The sequence below is a fragment of the Balaenoptera borealis genome, assembly GCF_965194805.1.
Source record: "Balaenoptera borealis genome assembly, chromosome: 12".
NCBI lineage: Eukaryota > Metazoa > Chordata > Mammalia > Artiodactyla > Balaenopteridae > Balaenoptera > Balaenoptera borealis.
In genome coordinates, this window is record NC_138869.1 from 27716668 (window position 1) to 27738354 (window position 21687).

At 51.3% G+C, this 21687-nt stretch overlaps 1 protein-coding gene and 1 long non-coding RNA gene across 2 annotated transcripts in view; one reads left to right on the forward strand and one right to left on the reverse strand.

Moving 5' to 3' along the window:
• Window positions 1-21687, forward strand: part of LRIG1 (leucine rich repeats and immunoglobulin like domains 1) — a 119526-nt gene that overhangs the window by 87193 nt on the left and 10646 nt on the right. Inside the window, exons 8-12 of the mRNA XM_082344679.1 lie at window positions 2405-2548; window positions 4990-5070; window positions 10519-10590; window positions 11375-11446; window positions 15664-15827. Of these exons, the coding sequence (XP_082200805.1) occupies window positions 2405-2548; window positions 4990-5070; window positions 10519-10590; window positions 11375-11446; window positions 15664-15827 (533 nt within the window). The remainder of the gene's footprint in view (window positions 1-2404; window positions 2549-4989; window positions 5071-10518; window positions 10591-11374; window positions 11447-15663; window positions 15828-21687) is intronic.
• On the reverse strand, window positions 13553-15651 carry LOC309606973. Its single transcript, XR_014232172.1, has 2 exons — window positions 15499-15651; window positions 13553-14899 (listed from the first exon to the last, which is right to left on the reverse strand). It is a non-coding gene; the product is annotated as an uncharacterized lncRNA (long non-coding RNA).

Genomic DNA, 21687 nt, shown 5'->3' on the forward strand with positions numbered 1-21687 from the left:
AAAAATGATGTACAGATCTTAATTAAAAAATACTTCACTGCTAGAAAATGCTATCCATCATCTGACTACACAGGGTTGCCAAAACCTTCAATTTGTTAAAAAAAAAAAATGCAATATCTACAAAGCACAATATAGCAAAGCACACTAAAACGAGGTGTGCCCGTATTGGGGCTCAAACACAGAAAGGACAGTGAACCCGAGAGACGGCGACACACTGACCGTGGGAGAGTTTCTACGTGCATGTAGTTTCTGTCGTCCTTCCCCTGACAAGTGGCCCAGGCACCTGGCTCCTTCCGCTCCCCAGCTTTGGGTCCCGTGGCCTGGTAGCGAGGCCCCCGAGCTGACGGGAATGTGTGCTTATACTTCACATAAAGAGATTTCCCCCACGGGGCTCCAGGCTGGGACTGGGATCCCCTGAGCTGGCACCCAGGGTCCCTGACACCCGCAGTGACAGGCTCTCTCCTGGGTGGGGAGGGGCTGGGGCCTGGGCTATCCTGCCATGTCCTGGTGGGTCGTTGATCATGAAAGCAGCATTTCCTGGGACTTGGTGGACACGGTCATGTCCCTTTGTTTTAATCCCATGTCTAGAAGATTGGGGTTTTTGGAGGAAAAAAAGTACCTCCTCGACATGGTTTTCATCTCAATTTAATATGTTCAAGGTTGTTCAATTCTGGTGTAGTCCAGTATGTTTCTTTATTTTTTTTTAAGAGAGTTTGGGTGGGTTTTCTTTTTTCTAGGCTTGACTGTAGGAGGAAACTCACCCACTGAAGTGAATGATCACAAGTGCCAAGCCTGTCTTTCTTGTCTGTCTCTTGCCTTCAGCAGGCAAACTTAAGGGGATGTTTAAACCTAGTGCTGAGTCTTGCAGCTAGTGTTTTTATCTATTTGCCCACATTTTCCCCCTCCCCCAGCCCCCTTCCTCCTTCCCCCACCCTCCCTTCCCCACCCACCCCACTCTGACCTGGAGTTTATATTTCAGTGAGTCCATCATTACCTAATGCAAAAATCAATAGTCGCACCTCTTTCCAGTGGCTGGCTTTCCTTGGAGAGAGAGAGAGAGAGAGAGAGAGGGAGAGTGTGTGTGTGTGCGTGTGTGTGTGCGTGCACTAACCCTTTGGGTTTAGCCTCCTGACCCTTGCAGGCAGTGCACCTGCACGGTATTCTCACGTGGAATGGGATGGCTCCTGAAAGACTCTTCCCTCAGGCCCTGACCCTGCTAGGGAACTCCCAGGACCCATGGTTTTCCGCTGTCAGGCCTGGGAGCCACAGGGAAGCAGGAGAGGTCTTCTCAGCCCCCGGAGCCCCTGTACTTGCAGAGGGTGTGTGCGCCCTGGTGCTGAGGCAGCGGTGAGGGGCACACTCCCTGTGCCCCCCTCCGGCTGCCTTCTATGCCCTTCCAAAGGGGCAGAGAAGGTCACGGGAGTGTCCCCTGACCAGCCTAGCATTTTGCCCGACACCCAGGTAACCTTGGAGCCAGATTTAGAGTTGCTCTCCACGTGTGTGTCCCGCCCCTCCTTTCAACTAAATTCTTTAATTGCAGGTGAGGATGTAATTTTGATCTCCTGCCAGGTCTCTGCAACTGACAGGCACTATGACTTATTTTTCCAGGAGAGAAAAACTGTCACTCCCTGCTACCTTTAAAAACTTGCTAATCTTATCCGAATTTATTTTCCTTCCTCCTGCCCCAGCCCAGAGATTCCATTTTTTGAGGATAGATGACTAATATACTTAAGTACCCAACCCAGGGCTATGTCAGAGATGCAGAGACTGTGCTGGGAGGAAAGAAAGATTGATTCGGATGCTCAGGGAAGGTGTGTGACTGGGGATGTGTTCCTTACCTGCTTACGGTAGGGGGATCACGCTAAGAGGCTGGCTTGGGTGAGGGCAAGGTAGCCCGGATGGGAGACTCTGGTCCCCCGGGTGCTGCCCAGGTGAGGCCTGCAGTTCAGTGAGGAAGGCTTGTTCCAAGCAGTGGCTGGTGGTGCCCTCTGCTGGCCAATGTTGGCAGGCTGTCCGGCTCCCTTGCTCACTATGAGAACCCGCTGGCGTCCTGTCCAGAGTCTCAGGCCACAGCCGTGAGAGATCTGTCATGGCCTGAATCAGGACCAGCCATGGACACCAGGTGCACGCAGGGGTTGGAGCCTTGCGGTTCTTTGTCGTACGACCCTGTGCTGTGTAGTGCTCACAGTTTACAGACCTCCTTCCAGGAGTCCAATGTATGGCTATCAAGCCCTGGTGGGTTTCTAGCCGTGAGACCGTTTTGCCCTCGGGATCCTTGTGGGCGTATCCCTTCCCACTGGGACCTAGGTGACTGGCCGACCGTGGCTGTACGTTCGGGAGAGGAGAGGGAGGGCGATGCCGTGCAACCTGACTGTGATGTTTGCTTTCCCCTCCCCTTCCCCAGGATTCTGTCCTTCAATAATCTGACCCGGCTGGACGAGGAGAGCCTGGCTGACCTGACTAGCCTGAGCATCCTACGCCTCAGCCACAATGCCATCAGTCACATTGCGGAAGGCGCCTTCCGGGGACTCAAAAGCCTGCGTGTCTTGTACGTCTTTCCCCGTTGGGTTGGTGGGAGAGCAGGATAGAGCACACCAGCTGCTTCGCTGCATTCCCTTCTCATTGGTCTCGAGTCAGAATTAGATACAAAGCTGAGCTGTGATGTGTGCCAGAGTCTCAGAGTTTCATGTGATAAATCGAAAAAGAGCCAGTTGAGCAGAAAAGTGTCCCTCCTTCCCCCCGGCGTGGTGCCTAGAGTGGTGACGACTCAAAAAAAAACTGTCATCACCACGCACTGGTTCCTGCAGTGCGCTCGGCGGGACGTGGCGTCCGGCTGTGGGAAAGGTTCCCCAGGCTGCGCGCTGCCGCCCCCAGATAGCAGCCCTGGGGCCGTCTTTCCCTTCCTGAGCCTTCCCGCTGACTTCCATGTTTCAGTCCTGAGGATTTTTATCTGAGCCAGGGCAATCCTGAGGCTCGTGTCTTGGGCTAGCATCTCAACTTCTTCAGCATATAGCCTGCATCCAGGACGCCCGTTTCCAGAAGAGGTGATGAGGGAATCCTGTGTCTCTCCCGGGGCCTTTTTAGGGTCATTTAACACAATGGAGATGACCATGTCATTTCCCTCTAAGTTCCCCGTGAGGTGGAGGGAGTTGCCAGAAGTTGCTGCAGGGTGCTTTTCTGGGACTTAAAATTTTCTGGGCTTTTCTGGGCTTTCGAGAACTTCCAGGCAACAGAACAACCAACCATACAGGGGGGGCGGGGTGGGAGCGGCGTCTGGATTTCAACAGGCAGTGGCCGTGGGGTCTGAGGCCTCCCTCCCAGCTGTGCCCCCTGCAGAAAGAGCGGCCTATTCCGGCATGACGGGGAGGAAGGCCTTTGCACTTGCGCTTGGCAGAGACGGCAGAGACGGCTTTCATGCCAGGCCGTCGTGGAGGAGCGAGAAAGAGCCCGGGCGCCAGGCTGTTCAAGCCGAGGTCAGCCTCGGAGCCATGGCAGTGCTGAATGACAAGGCCGGGACGTTCAGACTGAGGAGGCCAGAGAAATGAGAAAAACTTTGGCAGCCGAGGCTCGGAGCAGGGAGGCAGGCACACAGAGCAGCAGCCCCGGGTCCCGGGTGTTTCAGGACCAAGATAATGGGAGGAACCTGATGAAAGGGGGAGGCCCTTCCAGCCTCAGGATCTCGGCTCTGAGCTTCCGGTTGTAAAGTAAAGGTCAGGATGAGCATTTCACTCCAAGGTCCGAGCTCCCCTCCCCGCGGGCGCTCACGGGAGCCGAGCAGCACCCTTTCTGGTCCTGGCCCGCGTCTGCTGGGGCTCGGGAGGGGGAGGTGTGGCCGACCTCGTGGAAAGTTGGGGAGGGCCAACCCAGGGCAGCACGGGGGCCTGGTCGCCAGGTGGGGTGTCTTGCCCGGTGTGGTGACCTGCCTTTGGAAGCTGGGGGAGGAAGCTGAGTCATTGGCCTTGTGATTTGCGTTGCTGGCGGAGACTGGGCCGAAAAGTTGGCCTCGTCCTCTGGTCTTGGCAATTGGGTCACAAGTCTGACTCAGCACCCAGATGTCGTCCCTGGCTGGGAGTCAGCACCTGTGCAGGCCCTGGGGGGAGACAGGGGCTCTGGGCGCCAAACCCACTGGGGAGGGCCCGGTGCCGGGGCCTCTTTCTTCCCTGTCCTTTCCTCCATGTGCCTTCTGCAGTTTCTCGGTCAAGTCCGGGAAAGGGACCCTGGTTGGGGTGAAAGCAGATGGGAACCTTAGGGAACCTTTCGGACTCATTCTCAGAGCAGTGGCCAGAGGTCCGCTCTTTGGGGGCAGAATCCAAAGCAGGCTTTCCCCTGTGCCGTCTACACCCCTTCCCCTGGGGCCTGGCGTTTGCCCACTGGGGAGCAGCACACGCAGCTGCGAAGCTGCCACTCCAAGGCCTGTGTCAGCTTTGTGGGGAGGCTGAGAAAGGCAGTTCTCGTGGCAGGGTGGCTCAGTGGTCACGCCCCTAATCTTTTTTTTTTTTAATTTGTTTTATTTATTTATTATTTTTGGCTGCGTTGGGTCTTCGTTGCTGCACGCGGGCTTTCTCTAGTTGGGGCGAGCAGGGGCTACTCTTCGTTGTGGTGTGCGGGCTTCTCGTTGCAGTGGCTTCTCTTGTTGCAGAGCACGGGCTCTAGGTGCGCGGGCTTCAGTAGTTGTGGCACGTGGTCTCAGTAGTTGTGGCTCACGGGCTCTAGAGCGTAGGTTCAGTAGCTGCGGCGCACGGCCTTAGTTGCTCCGTGGCATGTGGGATCTTCCCGGACCAGGGCTCGTACCCGTGTCCCCTGTATAGGTAGGCGGACTCTCAACCACTGCGCCACCAGGGAAGCCCACGCCTCTAATCTTAACTGGATGTTCCGTTTGGGCACCTAGAACTCACCGAGATGTTTCGAGCTTCAAAGTGGCAGAATGGGTGTGAGTCTCTCTTCCTGCCACAGACTGAATGGTGAGCTTTCTGTCTGTCTCCTCCCCAGGGACCTGGACCACAACGAGATTTCGGGGACAATCGAGGACACCAGTGGTGCTTTCACAGGGCTTGACAGCCTCAGCAAGCTGTGAGTATCTGGGCGTTGGAAGATCCGTGGGGCTGGTGCATGGAGACGGGTCCACGGGCCCCCACACCCTTCGTTCTGCGCCCACCCCTGGGAGCGTTGGCACGTTTATTCTCTTTTGTTTGGGAAGGAAAGTCTGAATAGGGGGGCAGAAGACATCCCACCTTCTCCCTGACCCGCCACCTCATCGCTGCCCTGGGTGTTGGTTTCTTTGGGGTTAGAGAGCTGGTGTTTGGAGGCCCGTTGGGTCTTTTCTCCCGTTCAATTCTTGACTGATGTGAAAACAGCCAACTTTTTTGTTGTTCTTTGCTCAAAGGAGTCTTCCCCTCTTACTGAATTTCTAGAAATTCTAAACGTCTAAAGCTAAGTAACTCTTGATGGTTTTGAGTCTTCGGGCAGTCTTTTTGTTGTCAATCATAATCTTAAACGGAAACAATCATTACCATACAGTAGCTGTTTTTTATTCAAGGTTTCCGGTGTTTGGGGTTTGTTTTTCTAAGCTCCTAGAATTTGTGAGGCGTGTGTGTGTGTGTGTGTCACGTCTGACTGTCTCAGGAGGCCGGGCTGTGTTACGCATCCTTTCTGCTGTAGTTGAGAAAACAGAGGGGAAGGGATTTTGCCCAAGATCGCACAGCCGGTGGGCGGCAGGGCTGGGACTCGCCTGTGTGGCCCCGAAGCCTTGTGCCTCCCCTCGTCCTACCCTCTTTCTGCATCTCCCCAGCACTCTCTACAGATGCCTCCCAAGGAACATATAGGCATGGGGCTGGGGGCTATTATCACTGTTCACTAGCTGCTGGGGGGGAGGGTTTGGAGGAGGACAAGACAGAAGACGGTCCCCGCTCCGTCTCCCCCAGCCTGTTGTGGTGACGGTGAGCCGAGCAGAGCACGAGGGTAAAGTAAATATTTTGAAAGCAGCAGTGGAGGGCGAGGCTCCGGGAAAGCCTGTGGTGGGAGGGTCTTTCTGTAGAGTTAACGTTTCTAATTTGTTTTGAAAAGTGGGGTTTTTCACGCTTTTGATAGTCTGGGAGTTGTAAGTGTCAGCTGTTTTGGCTCTCTGAGGATTCGTTCTCTTCTTGAGGCTCCTGCGTTCTGATAGTGGGTCACAAATGCCTGTCAGCCTTCTTTTTCTCCCCTAAAAAAATGCTCCTTTCTCCCCCACCTCCTGGGTCCTTTACCCAGCAGGCTTGGGAAGAGCCAGGACAGCACGACGGGATGGGACAGAGGCCTGTCACTGACCAGAGGAGCCCCAAGCTCGGGATGCAGCTGCGGGGATGGCGGGGCCGGGGTGCTGGGCACCTGAGCAGCCATTGAACACAAGCCTTCTCTGCGGGGCCTGTCCCTGCGGTGGAACCTGGAGCCTGTTCTTGGGTGTCACGGCTTCCAGGAGGCTCTTCCCTGCCAGCTGGGGGCGGTGACCCTTGAGGGCACTAGGGCTTCCAGTTCTGCAAAAGCTCTCCGCTGTCTGTAGCCTAGAGCCGCCTTCCTAATCGCCTGCTGTCTGTTCCCCAGCATGTTCTCCTACTTTGACCCACTGGACTAGGGTGACAGTCCTGTGTAAAGTCCCAAGAAGGCAGCACGAGTGCCTGTAACCCTCGCTTGCACTGAGCTGCTTGACGTGGGTGTTTGGAAGCAGTGGGTTAACGGTGACCTGTAAAATACAGTGTCCAGTCTCCTCCCACCCAGCCCCACTCATCAGGATCTTGGGCCTGGAGGCTCTTGTATCCTTTTCCAAAAAAAAAACGGAGAGATGCACACAACTGGGGGAAATCGGGACCATAACAATAGTTCCTTAATATGATTAAATATATGCGGTCATTTACTTAGGTGGCATGGTATTGTGGTTATATTGCAAAAGATAAAAAAAAGAATCCTCTTCTTGGATAAAAAAAGAAAACTATGTGATAGATATTCCCAGTGGTCCAGCCGGGGTTGGGAATGAGGAGTGGGCAGAGATGAAACAGGATTGGCACCATCAGATGATGGTCGTAGCTGTGTGGCGGGCACATGGGGCTCACGACACCCTCCCGTCTGCCTACGAGGGTGTGTGAAATCTTCCGCTTTAAAAAGGGGAGAAGGAAGGCCCGCGCTTTCCTGTGATCTGGGTGCACAGCTCCGGTTAGAAAGCACTGTGAGCGCGCCACGGAGACCCTTCCTGCCTCGTGGGGTGTGCCGGGCCCTTGGGGACGCCGGGCTTCTGGTTCTGCATAAACCAGCCTGTGTGCAGCCTGGAGCCGCCTTCCTAACTGCTAACGGTGTTGAGTCAACGTTTGTTGAATGAAGCGGGGAGGAACCCGTGCTGCTTTGGTCTCCCCAGAGCAATGCCTGACGCTCTGCGGCGTGGCCGTGGCACCGAGAGGCCCTGTTTGAGCGGCCTGGTGGTGAGTCTGTTGGACCCATTAGAAATGGGGGGGCTCACGCCAGCCGAGGAGGGCCGTCCCTCTAGAGCCGCCGGCGGGCCCGGCCGTGGAAGCAGCTGAGGGGGCGGAGGTCAGAGACCTCCCTCAGAAGGGAAGGTGGACACGCTGGCTGGCCTGCACTCCCTTAGCTGAGGACCCGGGGTCCTCCCTGCCGTGCCCGAGGCCAGCGCGAAACTAAAACGTCTTCCGGGAAAGGAACAAGTGAGCAGCAGAGCCATAAAAGGCTTCCGTCTGTGAAGCCTGCCCTGCCCTTCATTTTTCCAGCTGCTGAACACAGCCATTTGGGATGGTTCCTCAATCCTGAGCTTCCTGGCAGGGCGTTATTGCACTCACCCACCCGACGCCCCTCCTTCCAGAATGTTTATGGAACACCTGCTGGGAGCCCGCCGAGCTCATAGCACGTGAGGAGGGGAGGCAGGGTCTCTGGAGCACAGGTCGGCCGCAGAGGGGAGGGTTCGGTCACTTGCGGACGACGAGGAGGAGGCAGGTGCCGCCCCGTGGTTGCAGCTCTCTCCAGGGCATTCCTGGGGGCAGGGGGCCGAGTGCCACAGCAGTAGCCTCTGCCCTTCAACCTTCCTGGGGTGAAGGCGGCAAGAGCCGGAAGGCCCTTGGCTGGGTTGGCAGGGATGGGGGAGAGGCTTTGACAGGGGATCCCCAGGGTCGCTGCCTGCTCCAGGTCGGTGGCGCGGGGGACGTGGGGCCGGCTCTGCCTTCCGGGGAGCCGTCGATCGGGTGCGCCACGTCTCCGCTGCCCACCAGCACGTGGCACAGAGGCACGGGGACACGCCTGGCCCACAGCCCCAGCTCTCCCGTCCGCACACGGCGGCCTTTCACCGGAACCACAGTCTGCTAGCCGAGCCCCGGCCCCCACCCACAGACGCCTGCTGGGGAATGTGAGGACCTACTGTAATCCACCAACAGGCTGATGAGCCCCTGAATAATCGAGCATTTGAGAGTTTGTTTTATTGCTATTGTCGCCGTTAGAAGTAACAGCCTGCCCTCGTGGTAGGAGAGGCCAACGTGACTAATATTTAACGGATGACAGAAAGCACAGCTTTTTTTCCTGGATCTCGTTTACGGAAGATTTCACTAAACAGTTCAATACCTTTTACTAGGACCTGGAGCCCGCAGCGGCTGGGCCTGGGGAATCTGAGTGGGTGAGAGGTTGGCAGCGCTCTCAGGAGCGCCGGGCTGCGGTGCCCTGCGGGCTGCCGCTGGCTGGACCCGCTCTGCGGTGCGGTCGTGGAAACGCTTTCAGCATGAGGTTGCTCTCACACCCATGCAGACTGCCGCCCAGAGAAGGAGAAGGCAAAGGGGTCTCTGGCCGTGGTGCTCCTTGACCCTCCGGAGGCAGGGCACAGAGCTGCTCTGTCTGAGGGCCGAGCCCAGAGTTGCCAGGGCGGCTGCATCAGCAGAGGACCCGGGGGGCGCGTCAGCCCCGTGGTCCAGCTGCCTCCCGAGTCCCCTGGCGAGGGCTGGGTTCTGTGTGTGTGTGATCCCATCTCCCGGAGGCGGCCTCCTGGTCCTTGTCTGCCGGGCCCCAGGAGCCTTTGGCACTTGGGTGGAAGCCCGGGGCCTGCGTGGCAGGCAGTGCCAGGCTGTTCTGCCATCTTTGGTTTTCTTCAAGGCTCGCATTTCTTTTCTTTCCTCTTTTCAGGGAGGGCTGTGTGCTTGCTGTTTTCCCTTGTGGGTCCCATCTTAACGAAGGTCTGAAGACAGATCTGGTCTTTAGTCGAGATCTTTCCCCTGATTCTCGGTGGGTTCTAGACAAGGAATTCCCCCTCCTGGTGAGGGGCTGAGCCGGCCTGCCTTTCTCTAAGGCTTTCTCCTGACCACCTGCCCTTGGTGCCTAGGAGTCCCTGTCCCACACCTGCGGTTCTGAGATCTCCCAGGAGCTGGCTCCCAGCAGCCCATGTCCTTCTTAACCTACCCTTTGGGGAGTCCCGGTGGACACCACAGTCAAAGAGCCCCGTACTTGTCAGCATTACCTCAGGTGTTCGCTGGCAGAATTTCCTGAGCCAGCAGCAGTTAGAGGGAACGCCTTGGTGGGCTCTCATCAGAGCATCTGATAACGAGGAGGGAAAACTGGAACCTTGATGCTTTTCATTCCCAATGTCCAGCCACTCTAGGTGCCACCCCTACCCTAAGTCCAGACACAGACTTCCCTTTGGATGACACAGCCCGTGGAAGAAGCATCCATTTCTTCCACGTGTACTGCAGGGGCCAGACTTGGGTTTCTGAGAAAACTCTTGACAGTCACTGCTGAGATTGTGACTGGAATTCTCTGGCAGCGAGACCCCCCTTCTCATGGGTAGATGGTCCAGGTACAGGCATTAGATAGCCTTGGGGGCTGACCGTTGAGGACCTGTCTATCTAGGATTTAATAACCTCGGGCCGTTGGCATCATTTAAAACCCGGGCTCTTGCTGAAGAGCCGAGGGGCCTTCTCGCAGGCAGGGGTGCAGCACACTATGGCCGCATCCTGGCTGCCAGCGTGTGCCCCAGAGCTGGGGGGCCATCTCAATAGGTACCCACTGTCCTGTCCTCCTCCTGCCTCCTCTGGGAACCTTTATCCCCAGAAGGCAGTTTTCAGAAGTGGGTGGTAGTTTTTAATTCCAAGAATTTTCCTCCTGACTCTGCTTCCTCTCGCTGGAGCAGTGATGAGTTCTCTCTCCCCTGTGGGACTATGGCTACACTCCCCCCAGGGTGGTCCTTAGAGAGAGAGCCCGGGCTGGACAAGGTGATTTCCACTTAACACTGCAAGGGGCCTTTTTGGCGAGACAGTGCATGCAATTCCTACCTGTCATCACTGTTAAATTCTAATAAAGATAAAAGTATTTCATTTCAGAAGGGGGAGGGCCCGCATACCTCAGATGCATAATCTCGGCACAGGTCAGATTTCCACCTGCCTCTCCCTGGACAGACTTATCAGATAGCACCACCCTAATTGTGTGTTCTCTTTCTCCCCACCCTCCCTTGTTGCTCTCCCTCCCGCTCCCACCCCACCTCTGTTTCTGGATGTTTGGAAACTGCAGAACTCTGTCAGGAAACAAGATCAAGTCCGTGGCTAAGAGAGCGTTCTCGGGGCTGGAAGGTCTGGAGCACCTGTGAGTACCTTCCCTGACGCACAGGCCTGCCAAACGCGGCTGCCGGGGAAGTCTGCGAGCAATTGAAAAGCATCTTTGTAAACTGAGAAACAGGCTATTTGGAAACGCCAGCTGCTTCCTTCTCATTATAAGTCAGCTTCAACTTTGGCCTTCGTTTTGCCTATGCCAGAAACGGTTACAGAACAAATGGCCACTCGGTGTTCAGATAAATACCGTCCTCCTGCCTGGCCTCCCCATTGCCTGGGCCTGCTCGGGCCCTGGGCTCCCTTCCACTTCCACCAGGACCCTTTATACTGCTAAAGCAGCGCAGCAGTGCTGAGTACACGTTGGGTTTAACTGGGACGTTCCTCCTGGTGTGTTCGCCTCTGAGAGCCCGGGAGGAAGAGGACGGAGCCAGCCCTGAGACGTCCGTGTGTCACCAACTGAGGGGGGCTGCCTCCAGTACTTGATTCTTAGGGTATTTTGTCTTTGAATCAAGTGCGACCACAATTCTGTTGGGAAAGTTTTGCCTGTTGACTTGCTGAGCGGGCCTTGGCTTAGCTTTGATGCCACCCTTAAGGCTGGCTCGTTCCGGAGTTATTCCACTTGTTTGTGTCAATGTAGGTGAAATAACAGCCGCTTACAGTGGCCTTAGGACAGGACACGGGTGTCTGGCTAGTCCCTGTGGTTCGTTGGCGAAGCCTGGGCTGTCAGGAAAAATCCCTGAGCGTCGTGGCTCAAACACGTGGCTGACTTGAAGGGCACCTGGAGTTTCTTTGCCTAAGTAAAGAATGTTCTTTTTCAGGAACCTTGGAGAGAATGCAATCAGATCTGTCCAGTTTGATGCCTTTGTGAAGATGAAGAATCTTAAAGAGCTGTAAGTACCCGGGATTCCGTGGCCCCAGTTAACATGAGTAGAGGATTTCAGAGTAAGAAGTGCCTTAATTGCATTATGCTTTATTTTATATAATAGTTGTGATCGTTTATAGTTGTCTGTAAGTTCAATTGTCTTTTTGAAAAAAATGCCCTCTGGGGGCTTATTCTGAATCAGGAGTCAGTATACTTTTTCTTACAGGGCCACAGTAAATATTTTCAACTTTTTGGGCCACAGGGCCTCTGCCATGACAACTTGACTCTTGTAGCAGAAATCAGCCATAAATTATACGTAAACGAATAGGTGTGGCCGTGTGCCAATAAATTCTTATTTACAAAAACAGGCAGTGGGCCTGCAGGCTGTCGTTGACTAACCGCTGCTCTGGATGATGTGAAACAAACTCTCTTCTGTAAAATGGATAATCATCCCTTTCATTATGTCAAGGACAAGTGCTTCATCTTTTAGGGGTGCCTACAATGAAGGGCCTGTATTGAGAGGGGCTTCTTAAAAGATCTGGGTGGGCTGTGAGCAGGGCAGAGCTCTCCGTGGGATGGTGACACGTACCATGGGATAGTGAGGAGGCGCCCAGCCCACGTGTGTTCCCAGGGCCCCCGTGGCATTTGTAGGCCGTGATGTTGCCGCTGCAGACTTTCCGTGTGGGCCCGTGGGCGACGAGGGTGAGAAGAGCTTGCCTGTGTCCTAGTCTCTGGCAGAGGAGCTCATCTAAGTATTCAGGTAGCAACACCCAAATTTCCTTTCTTCTTCCTGTACGTGAATCCGATTCTGCAGCCAATGAGTTTGAGCCATAATGTTTAGTTCCCTAAAGGTGCAGCTTTGGGTTCCTACAAGTGCTGAGAAAATCGGACATGCCAATGGCCGTCTTTACACCCTGAGCTCATCCTCGTTCCTGCGGCCAATCCTGGTGGACCCTCGGTGGCAGTGGGGAGGGGAGGAATGGGGCAGTAGGGGGGTGCGGTCCCCATAGTTGGAAACCAAAGCAGGAAGAGGCCCCGGTGACTTTCCCTTGGGTGAGTGAGGGGAGGCGAGGTAGACGGGCCCTGGCCTCACGACATTTAGTGTCCTGCGAGATTCAAGTCTGTCGAGTTGGTGCCCTTTCTCATAAGGGTCCTGATCTTGGAACGGGAGTTTGTGGAAGGATGGACACATGGATAGATATGTGATAAAGCAGGTATCACAAAATATTCAGATTTTACAAAGTGGTGAGTCTGTGGGTGTTCACGGTGCATTTCCCTCCAGCATTTCTGTCTTTGAAACTTTCCAAATAAAATGCTGGAAGTGAAAAAGATCCAGTTAGAGGGAAGAGAGAGAAAGAGAGCAGGACAGGGAGAGAAGATTTTCCTTTGGGCCTCCTAAAGACTCAGGTTTCCTGAGACAGTTTTCTAGTTGGGACTAACTGGGCCCTTCCAGGTGCTCGGATCCCCTCCCCCGCAAATGCATCTGTGTGGTTCTGGAGGCTCAGCCTTGGCCCCCTGCCTAGGCTTCCCGTCAATCGCTGCATGTACCCAGCTTGGGCTGGCCGTGGGCCCAGTCCTCTGATGGGAGAAACGGTTAATCCCACTTGGTCATTTTCTTCCCCCATTGGATCAAGGCAGGTTGTGCTGTGCACTTAGTCATCCTCTGGGTAAATTTCCACAAGCGATGATTAGAAACACACTTGGCGTTGGAACCATGAAAATGTGCGATATAAGCCAGCGGAGTGCCGGGATGGCTGCAGGCGGGGGCCCAGAATGGCCGTGCCTGTTGGCTGCAGGAAGCTGCAGAGTCCTGGGGTCACCGACGATCCCCCGTCTGGCCTAGGCTTGGTCTCGGAGGCGATTTGTGCGTGTGGAGGGGAGGGCGGTGTCCCACCGGGTGCCTCCATTTCTCTCCCTCCGTCCCGTTCATCCTAACTCATTCTTTAGGACAGCCTTCTGTCCACCCAAAGTACCTGCCGTCTTCTGAGGTCTGGACCCCTCGGTGTGAGGAGGGTTTCATGCAGAGGAGGCAGGGAATTCTCTAGGGAGCTCGGCCAGCAAATGCCCTGAATGCACGGTGTGAGGCTTAACCCTTTCCAAACACATTTCTTTTTTTTTTTTTGAGCACAGATTTTTTTTTTTTTAATTATTTATTTATTTATTTATGGCTGTGGTGGGTCTTCGATTCTGTGCGAGGGCTTTCTCTAGTTGCAGCAAGCGGGGGCCACTCTTCGTCGCGGTGCGCGGGCCTCTCACTATCGCGGCCTCTCTTGTTGCGGGGCACAGGCTCCAGACGCGCAGGCTCAGTAATTGTGGCTCACGGGCCTAGTTGCTCCGCGGCATGTGGGATCTTCCCAGACCAGGGGTCGAACCCGTGTCCCCTGCATTGGCAGGCAGAGTCTCAACCACTGCGCCACCAGGGAAGCCCCCAAACACATTTCTGATCAAGGATAAACGTCAAATTTGTTTTCTCCAGTTTGTTCCTGTGGTTCAAATGAAATATGTCCCTGTCCCCGACATAAGGGCCTAAAGTCTCCCCAGTGGCCAGTGTCCTCCCCTAGACTTCCGTGTGTAGTGCCCAGGCCTTCCTGCGGAAAGGGGCAGGCACATCAGATGCCCCTTGATGGGAAGCCGTAGGTGCTTCTGACGAGGGAGAGGCCCTTTCCACTCTTCGCCTGGGCTCGTGAGTTCTCCTGTGCCTGGCGGCAGCCTTCCCGACCACCACACACAGCCTGCCCTGGGAAGCTCTCTAGAGGCGGGTGTGATTCAGCCATTTCTTCGCTCTCAGCTGTGAGGGCCCGTCCGCCACCTACAGTGACTCCTCAACAGAGCCGCTCTGCACGTATCGCTAAGCACAGCCCTACCGCCCATCAAATACAAAACCTAGGGCTGATTGTAAGGTCTAATGTGGGCAAGCATCCCAGTTATAATGGCTTTGAGCTCAATTATTTCAGTCTTGAAGGAGCACTTCCCAAAATTATTTGGTTAAAATGCCCAGCTCATTTGGGAACAGTGAGGACCAGGAGCGAAGAGCAGATTCTGTGTAATTTCGTCTGCCTTGGGTTCTCTGCCTTCAGGTTCATTCTGCCTTGCTGTTGACTAGTTTGATGGTTGCCCTGCTCATTAGAAGGTCAGAGTGAAATAGAGAACGAGAAAGGGGCCTGAGGAATATGGTGGGGGATGGGGGGAGGCCATTGCTCTAACACTGGCCCATGTGACATTTTGGGAATTTCTGAGCATCCCGGTACCCCTTTTTTGTCACCATGTACCGGGGACAGTTTATTCCAGGGAAGCGCATGTCATAAGTCCTGTGTCCATCCTCGTGCCAGGCTAACCTCCGCTCTTGAGCGCACAGCCCGAGGTCTTCCAGGAACACGGCAGCTCAACCCCTCAGCTGACTTATCTTCAAGTGACTCCTCAGGAAGGAATGTCCGCTGAGATGGCGATTCCGATTTCTGTTGAAAAAGCTGATCCTCAGTTGCTGAGAAATGAAAAAGAAAATATTCTCTGTTTTGGTTGGAGCCTCACAAAACCCAAGTTGTGCGTTCTCATGCTCCCTGGGCAGTGGCAATTAACTCACAGGCACTATTTAGGGAGCGGAGCCGAATCCTGCCGGCCTCCTGAATAGCGCTGGTGTGGAGATAAATACACAAACAAGAGGGGAGCACGCCCGCGAGGCTGACATTTGGATGCAAGAAAACATGCAGCTCTGCCAAATAAAAACAGAGCAGCCATATAGAAAAAGGAGCCCTTCTCGGGGCTTGTTTTGGACTCTAGATCGGAGTCTCAGATTGAGCTTGGCCGCTCCAAGTGGCTTATCAGGGGGGTGGGAAAAAGCAGAGAGGGGGCTGTGCTACTCCTGTCTGTGGGATGGTCAGAGGCCGGGAGACGGCGTCCCTGGGGTCACAGGAGCGCAGTGGCTGTCGTGGAACACGTGTGAACTCCAGGTGGCTGCTGCTTGACGTGTGGCCCTTAGACCAGCGGAGTCGGCACCACCTGGCGGCCTGTTAGCGACGCAGAATCTAACCCACTGAGCCAGAAGCTGCGTTTTCTCACAGTCTCCAGGTAGACCGTACTCACTGCTCTAGGTCGCAGGAGAGGAACCGTAAGAAAGAGCATCTCCCGTTCAAGCTTGCTGGCTTTCACGGCAGAAGCTGATCGGCGGCGATGGGTCATTCCGGGCACAGAGGCGAGTACCCCTTCTTTGCGGTCACACTTCACACGCCCCTTTTGTCTTGCTTTCAGCCATATCAGCAGCGACAGCTTCCTGTGCGACTGCCAGCTGCAGTGGCTGCCCCCGTGGCTGCTGGGCAGGACGCTGCAGGGCTTCGTGACAGCCACCTGTGCCCACCCAGAGTCACTGAAGGGCCGGAGCATCTTTGCCGTGCCGCCAGAGGCTTTCGTGTGTGGTAAGACTGTCCTTGTGATTTTTTTTTTTCCCCACAAAGGGTAAGGAGGCCAGGAGGCTTCACTATGGGAGTGATTCCTGTGATCAGAGTCAACCCTAGCCCATGGTTACCCATCAGCTGCTGGATACAATTTATTTCCCACTGAAACCACACGTCGTGTTTACGGTGCCGTGGCCTCATTATGTGGTTCTTGGAGTGCGTGCGTTTAATCAGGAGCGAGGACGAGCTGCTTCAGTTACACGGCAAATAATCAGTTACAGGAAGATGGCTGTGTTGTTTCAAGACAGCGCTGGTGCCCCGATTTAGCTGTGAATTTACTCAGCATAGGAGGCTGGGGTTTTCCTGTGTGTTTCTTTCCAACCCCAAGAATGAAAGGTTAAATACAGGAAGAATGAGTCTCAGGAGAACAGTTGCTGTAGTAAAAATAATTCCTTCATGTTGACTTGCACTCTTGCCGTGTCTCCAAAGCACTGGAATCGGCACTTGCAGCTTGAAATTCTTTTTTCCTCCTGACTGTTGGCATGTAGCTCTTGCCATCTTTTGGACCAGGGGTGGTCGGGGTCCAAGTTTGGCTGCAAAGAGCACAGAAAATGGTGAGCATCTGAACACAGAGACACACACACATATACCCTCACACGTACGTGCACACAGGCACCACACACCACACTCAAATAGAGATGACGCAGCCTCGTGCTCAGTACGATGTGTTCAAAGAACGAGATGAATTTTGAGTTGTTGCTGGTTTCTGCTCTAAGCAGGAGTGAGGGTGGCACTCCCGGGCCTGACTGGAACTGCTGGGCAGGTGTGCGTCCTGCTGCCTTTCATCCCTCTGGTCTGCCTTGAGCCTTGGGTGTGATATTCCCAAACAGGGGCTCCCGTAGGGTCTGGGGACCTCAGTGGTCCACTTCTCTGTCCTACTTTTTGGGCACAGCAGTAGCCAGTGTGCCTGCTGACATCAACATACAGGTGTCCTCCTTCCACACACCCACTCACCAGCACCTCCATCACTTCTGAGAGCAGGCTTGCTTTCCTTTCTCCTGACCCAGTCCAGCAGGAAGCCTTAAGAACACTATCAACGTGGTAGCAGCCCTGCCAAATCAGCTGTCTTTACTGTCATTCTCATGGGCACTGTGCACATGGCCCCCCATTGCCTAGGATGGAATAGCCGTGCCATCCATTGTTCCTTGGGTTTCTGGTCCCTGACCATTCTGTTGTCACAGAGCTCCCTGAAATTGCACTTTCTGCACCTCCGTCCTGTCTCCTACCACAGGGCATAATCTCTCCCTTTGGATATGAGGCACGGCAGGACTTGGGACACGCTGCCCCCAGCCTCGGGCCTGTGACCCTGGCGTATTCTGAGATGCAGCAGTCTTGACACATTTCTCAGAGCCACCTCCACATTTTCACTCAGGCTCCAACGCAAACAATCATCAAGTACTAATGGGAATCATGAAAACACTTGGCAGGAGATCAAAGTTTCAAGCTCTGTGGGAATCTCCCACTCCTTTTTTATAAAATGGAAGTATAACCCCTTCACGCCCACTAGGCTAGCTAGAATCAAAAAGTCGGATACCAACAAGTGTTGGTGAGGAAGCCTCCTACCCTTTGGGGGAGGGGAATACAACCTGGCGTAGCCGCTTTGGAGAACGGTTTGGAAGTGTCTCAAACAGTTAAACGTAGAGTTACGGTATCACCCGCCAACTCCACTCCTAGGTAAATACCCAAGAGAAGCAAAATGTATGTCCACGTCAAAACTTGTACATGAATGTTCATAGCAGCATTACTCATACTGGCCAAAAAGTGGAAATGACCCAAATGCCCATCAGTTGATGAATGGGTAAATAAAGTGTGGTATAGGCATACAATTAGGACTACTATTAGGTCATAGAAAGGAATCAGTCTTACAATGTAGACGAACCTTGAAATATAAGGCTAAGTGAACGAAGTCAGTCACAAAAGACTGTATGTTATATATGATTCCATTCACATAAAATGTCCAAAATAGGAAAACCTGTAAAGGTAGAAAGATAAGTGGTTCCTTAGGGCTGGGGAGGGGTGGAGGGAGAGGGGTGATAGCTAAAGGTACAGAGGTTCTTTCTGAGGTGATGAAAAATGTTCTTAAAGTTGACTGTGATGATGGTTACACATATTTGTGAATATACGAAAAACCGTGCAATTGTCCACTTTAAATAGGTGAATGATATTGTAAGGAAATTATATTTAAACAAAGTGTTTTTTAAAAGAGAAGTATAATTTACATATAAAATTCACCCCTCTAAAGTGTACAAGTCAATGGTTTTTAGAATATGGAACAGTTGTGTAACCCTCACTACTATCTAATTTTACAACATTTTCATCACCCAAAAAAGAAACCACAAAACCATTAGCAGTCACTCTGTCTCCTCCCCTGGCAGCCACTCCTCTACATTAGGTCTCTATGATTTACCTATTCTGGATGTTTCATATAAATGGAATCCTACAATACATAGTCTTTTGTGACTAGTCTTTTTCACTTAGTATAATTTTTTTTATCATGTATTTTTAGTACTTCATTACTTTTTAAGTGGCTGAATAAATATTCCATTGTATGGGTATACATTTATTTAGCCATTCATCAGGTGGTTTCCACGTCTTGGTTATTATAAATAATGCTGCTATGAACATTTCTGTACAAGTTTTTGTGTGAAATCTCTTGGGTTATATACTAGGAAAGGAATTGCTGGGTCATACGGTAACTCCATGCTAAACTTTTTAAGGAGCTGCCAAACTGTTTTCCAAAGTGGCTGCACTATTTCATTTGCCCCTCAACAATGTATGAGGAGTCTGATGTCTCCCCATCCTTGTCAACACTTGGTACTGCCTTTTAAATTTTACCTATGCTAGTGAATGTGAAGTGCAATCTCACTGTGGTTTTGATTTGCAATTCCCTAATGCCTAATGATGTTGAGTATGTTTTCACATGCTTAGTGGACTTATATGTATATCTGCCATGGAAAAATGGCTACTCAAATCTTCTGCCCATGTTTTAGTTGGTTATTTGTCTTTTCATTGTTGAGTTATAAGCGTTCTTTATATATTATGGATACTAGATCCTCATCAGATATAAGGTTTGCCAATATTTTCTACCAATCTGTGGGTGTTTTTTTTTTTTTTTCATTTTCTTGACATTTGAAGCACAAAGGTTTTAAATTCTGATTAAGTCCAATTTCTTTCTTTTTTTTTTCTTCTGTCATTTGTACTTTTGATGTCATATCTAAGAAACTATTGCCAGAGACAAGGTCACAAATATTTACACCTATGTTTTCTTCTAAGAGTCGTACAATTTTATTAGCTCATACGTAGTCCTCCAATTTTGGTCTTCTAGTTGAAGATTGTTCTGACTATTATGGTTCCCTCCCATGTCCCCATAAATTTTGGGGTCAGCTTGTCATTTATGCAATAAAGACAACTGGGATTTTGAAATAGGGATTGCATTGAACCTCTTGATTAATTTGGGGAGTATTGCCATCATAATATTAAGTCTTCCCAATCTGTGAACATGTGATGTCTTTCCATCTTTTTGTAGCTCTTTTTCACTTTCTTTCAATGAAATTTTATAGCTTCCATTATACGGGTCTCACATTTCTTTTGCTAAATTTATTCCTGTTGGTGTTTTTTCTTTATGGTGCTACTTAAATGGAGTTCTTCATTTCATTTTTAAATTTTCATTGCTAGTGTATAGAAATGGGATTGAATTTTATGTTGATTTTGTATCCTGTAACTAAGTTGAAATCATTTATTAGTTCTATAGTTTTTCAGTGAATTCCTTAGGATTTTCTTTATATATATGATCATCATGTCATTTGCAAAAAGGTAGTTTTTTTCCTTTCCAATCTGAATGCTTTTTATTTCTTTTTCTTATCTAATTGCCCTGGCCAGGTTCTCCAGTACAATGTTGAATAGAAAGGATGAGGGTAGACATCCTTGTCATTTTCCTGATTTTAGGGGAAAAGCATTCAGTCTTTCACCATTAAGTATGATGTTAGCTGTGGGTTTTTCATGGATGACCTTTATTGAGTTGATGAATTTCCCTTCTATTTGTAATTTGTTGAGTGTTTTGTTTTGTTTTATTTTGTTTTTAATAAATTTATTTATTTTTGGCTGCGCTGGGTCTTCATTGCTGTGTGCGGGCTTTCTCTAGTTGTGGCGAGCAGGGGCTACTCTTTGTTGCGGTGCGCGGGCTTCTCATTGCGGTGGCTTCTCCTGTTGCGGAGCATGGGCTCTAGGCGCACGGGCTTCAGTAGTTGTGGCACACAGGCTTAGCAGTTGTGGCTCATGGGCTCTAGAGCGCAGGCTCAGTAGTTGTGGCACACGGGCGTAGCTGCTCCCCAGCATGTGGGATCTTACCGGACCCAGGCTTGAACCTGTGTCCCAGCATTGGCAGGTGGATTCTTAACCACTGCGCCACCAGGGAAGCCCTGTTGAGTGTTGGATTTTGTGAAATGCTTTTTCTGCATCTGTTGAATCACGTGATTTTTTCCCTTTATTTTACTGATATGGTGTATTACATTTTTGGATGTTAAAACAACTTTGCATTCCTGGGATGAATGCAACTTGGTCATGGTATAACATCTTTTTATATGTTATGGGATTTGGTTTGTTAGTTTCTTGTTGTTTTTTTTTTAATTTATGTTTTTAATTTATTTATTTTTTACTTATTTATTTTTGGCTACGTTGGGTTTCGTTGTTGCATGGGCTTTCTCTAGTTGCAGCGAGCGGGGGCTACTCCTTATTGCGGTGCCTCCTCTCTTGCGGAGCATGGGCTCTGGGTGCGTGGGCTTCAGTACTTGTGTCACTCAGGCTCAGTAGTTGTGGCGCGCAGACTCAGTAGTTGCAGTGCACGGGCTTAGTTGCTCTGCGGCATGTGGGATCTTCCTGGACCAGGGCTCGAACCCATGTCCCCTGCATTGGCAGGTGGATTCTTAACCACTGTGCCACCAGGGAAGCCCTGGTTTGTTAGTATGTTTGTTAAGATTTTTTTCTTATAATTTATTAACAAACAAGTATTTACTTTTTAGCTTACAGAAGGTCTTTTTTTATTCAAGTCAGTGTGAGTTGGTACTTCATTGTAGTTTTGATTTGCATTTCTCTTAATAATTAGCGACGTTGAGCATCTTTTCATGTGCCTGGTGGCCATCTGTATGTCTTCTTTGGAGAAATGTCTGTTTAGGTCTTCTGCCCGTTTTTTGATTGGGTTGTTTGTTTTTTTGATATTGAGCTGTATGAGCTGTTTGTGTATTTCGGAAGTTAAGCCCTTGTGGGTTGCATCATTTTGGATTTGGATACTTTTTCTTTTTATTGTCTGATTGCTGTGGCTAGGATTTCCAACACTGTGTTGAATAGAAGTGGTAAGAGTGGGCATCCTTGTCTTATTCCAGGTTTTAGTGGGAAGGCTTTCAGCTTTTTACTGTTGAGTATTATATACTCAGTGGCGGGTTTGTCATAAATAGCTTTTATTATGTTGACATATGTTCCCTCTCTTTGGTAAGATTTCTTATCATGAATGGATGTTGAATTTTATCAAATGCTTTTTCTGCATCTATCGAGATGATCATGTGGTTTTTGTCTTTTCCTTTGTTGATGTGGTATATCACATTGATTGATTACCGTATGTTGAAGCATCCTTGTGACCCTGGGATGAATCCAACTTGGTCGTGGTGTATTATCTTTTTTATGTGTTGTTGCATTCAGTTTGCTAATATTTTGTTGAGGATTTTTGCATTGCTGTTCATCAAAGATTTGGCCTGTAATTTTCTTTTTTTGGTAGTGTCTTTGTCTGATTTTGGTATCAGGGTGATGGTGGCTTCATAGAATGTCTTTG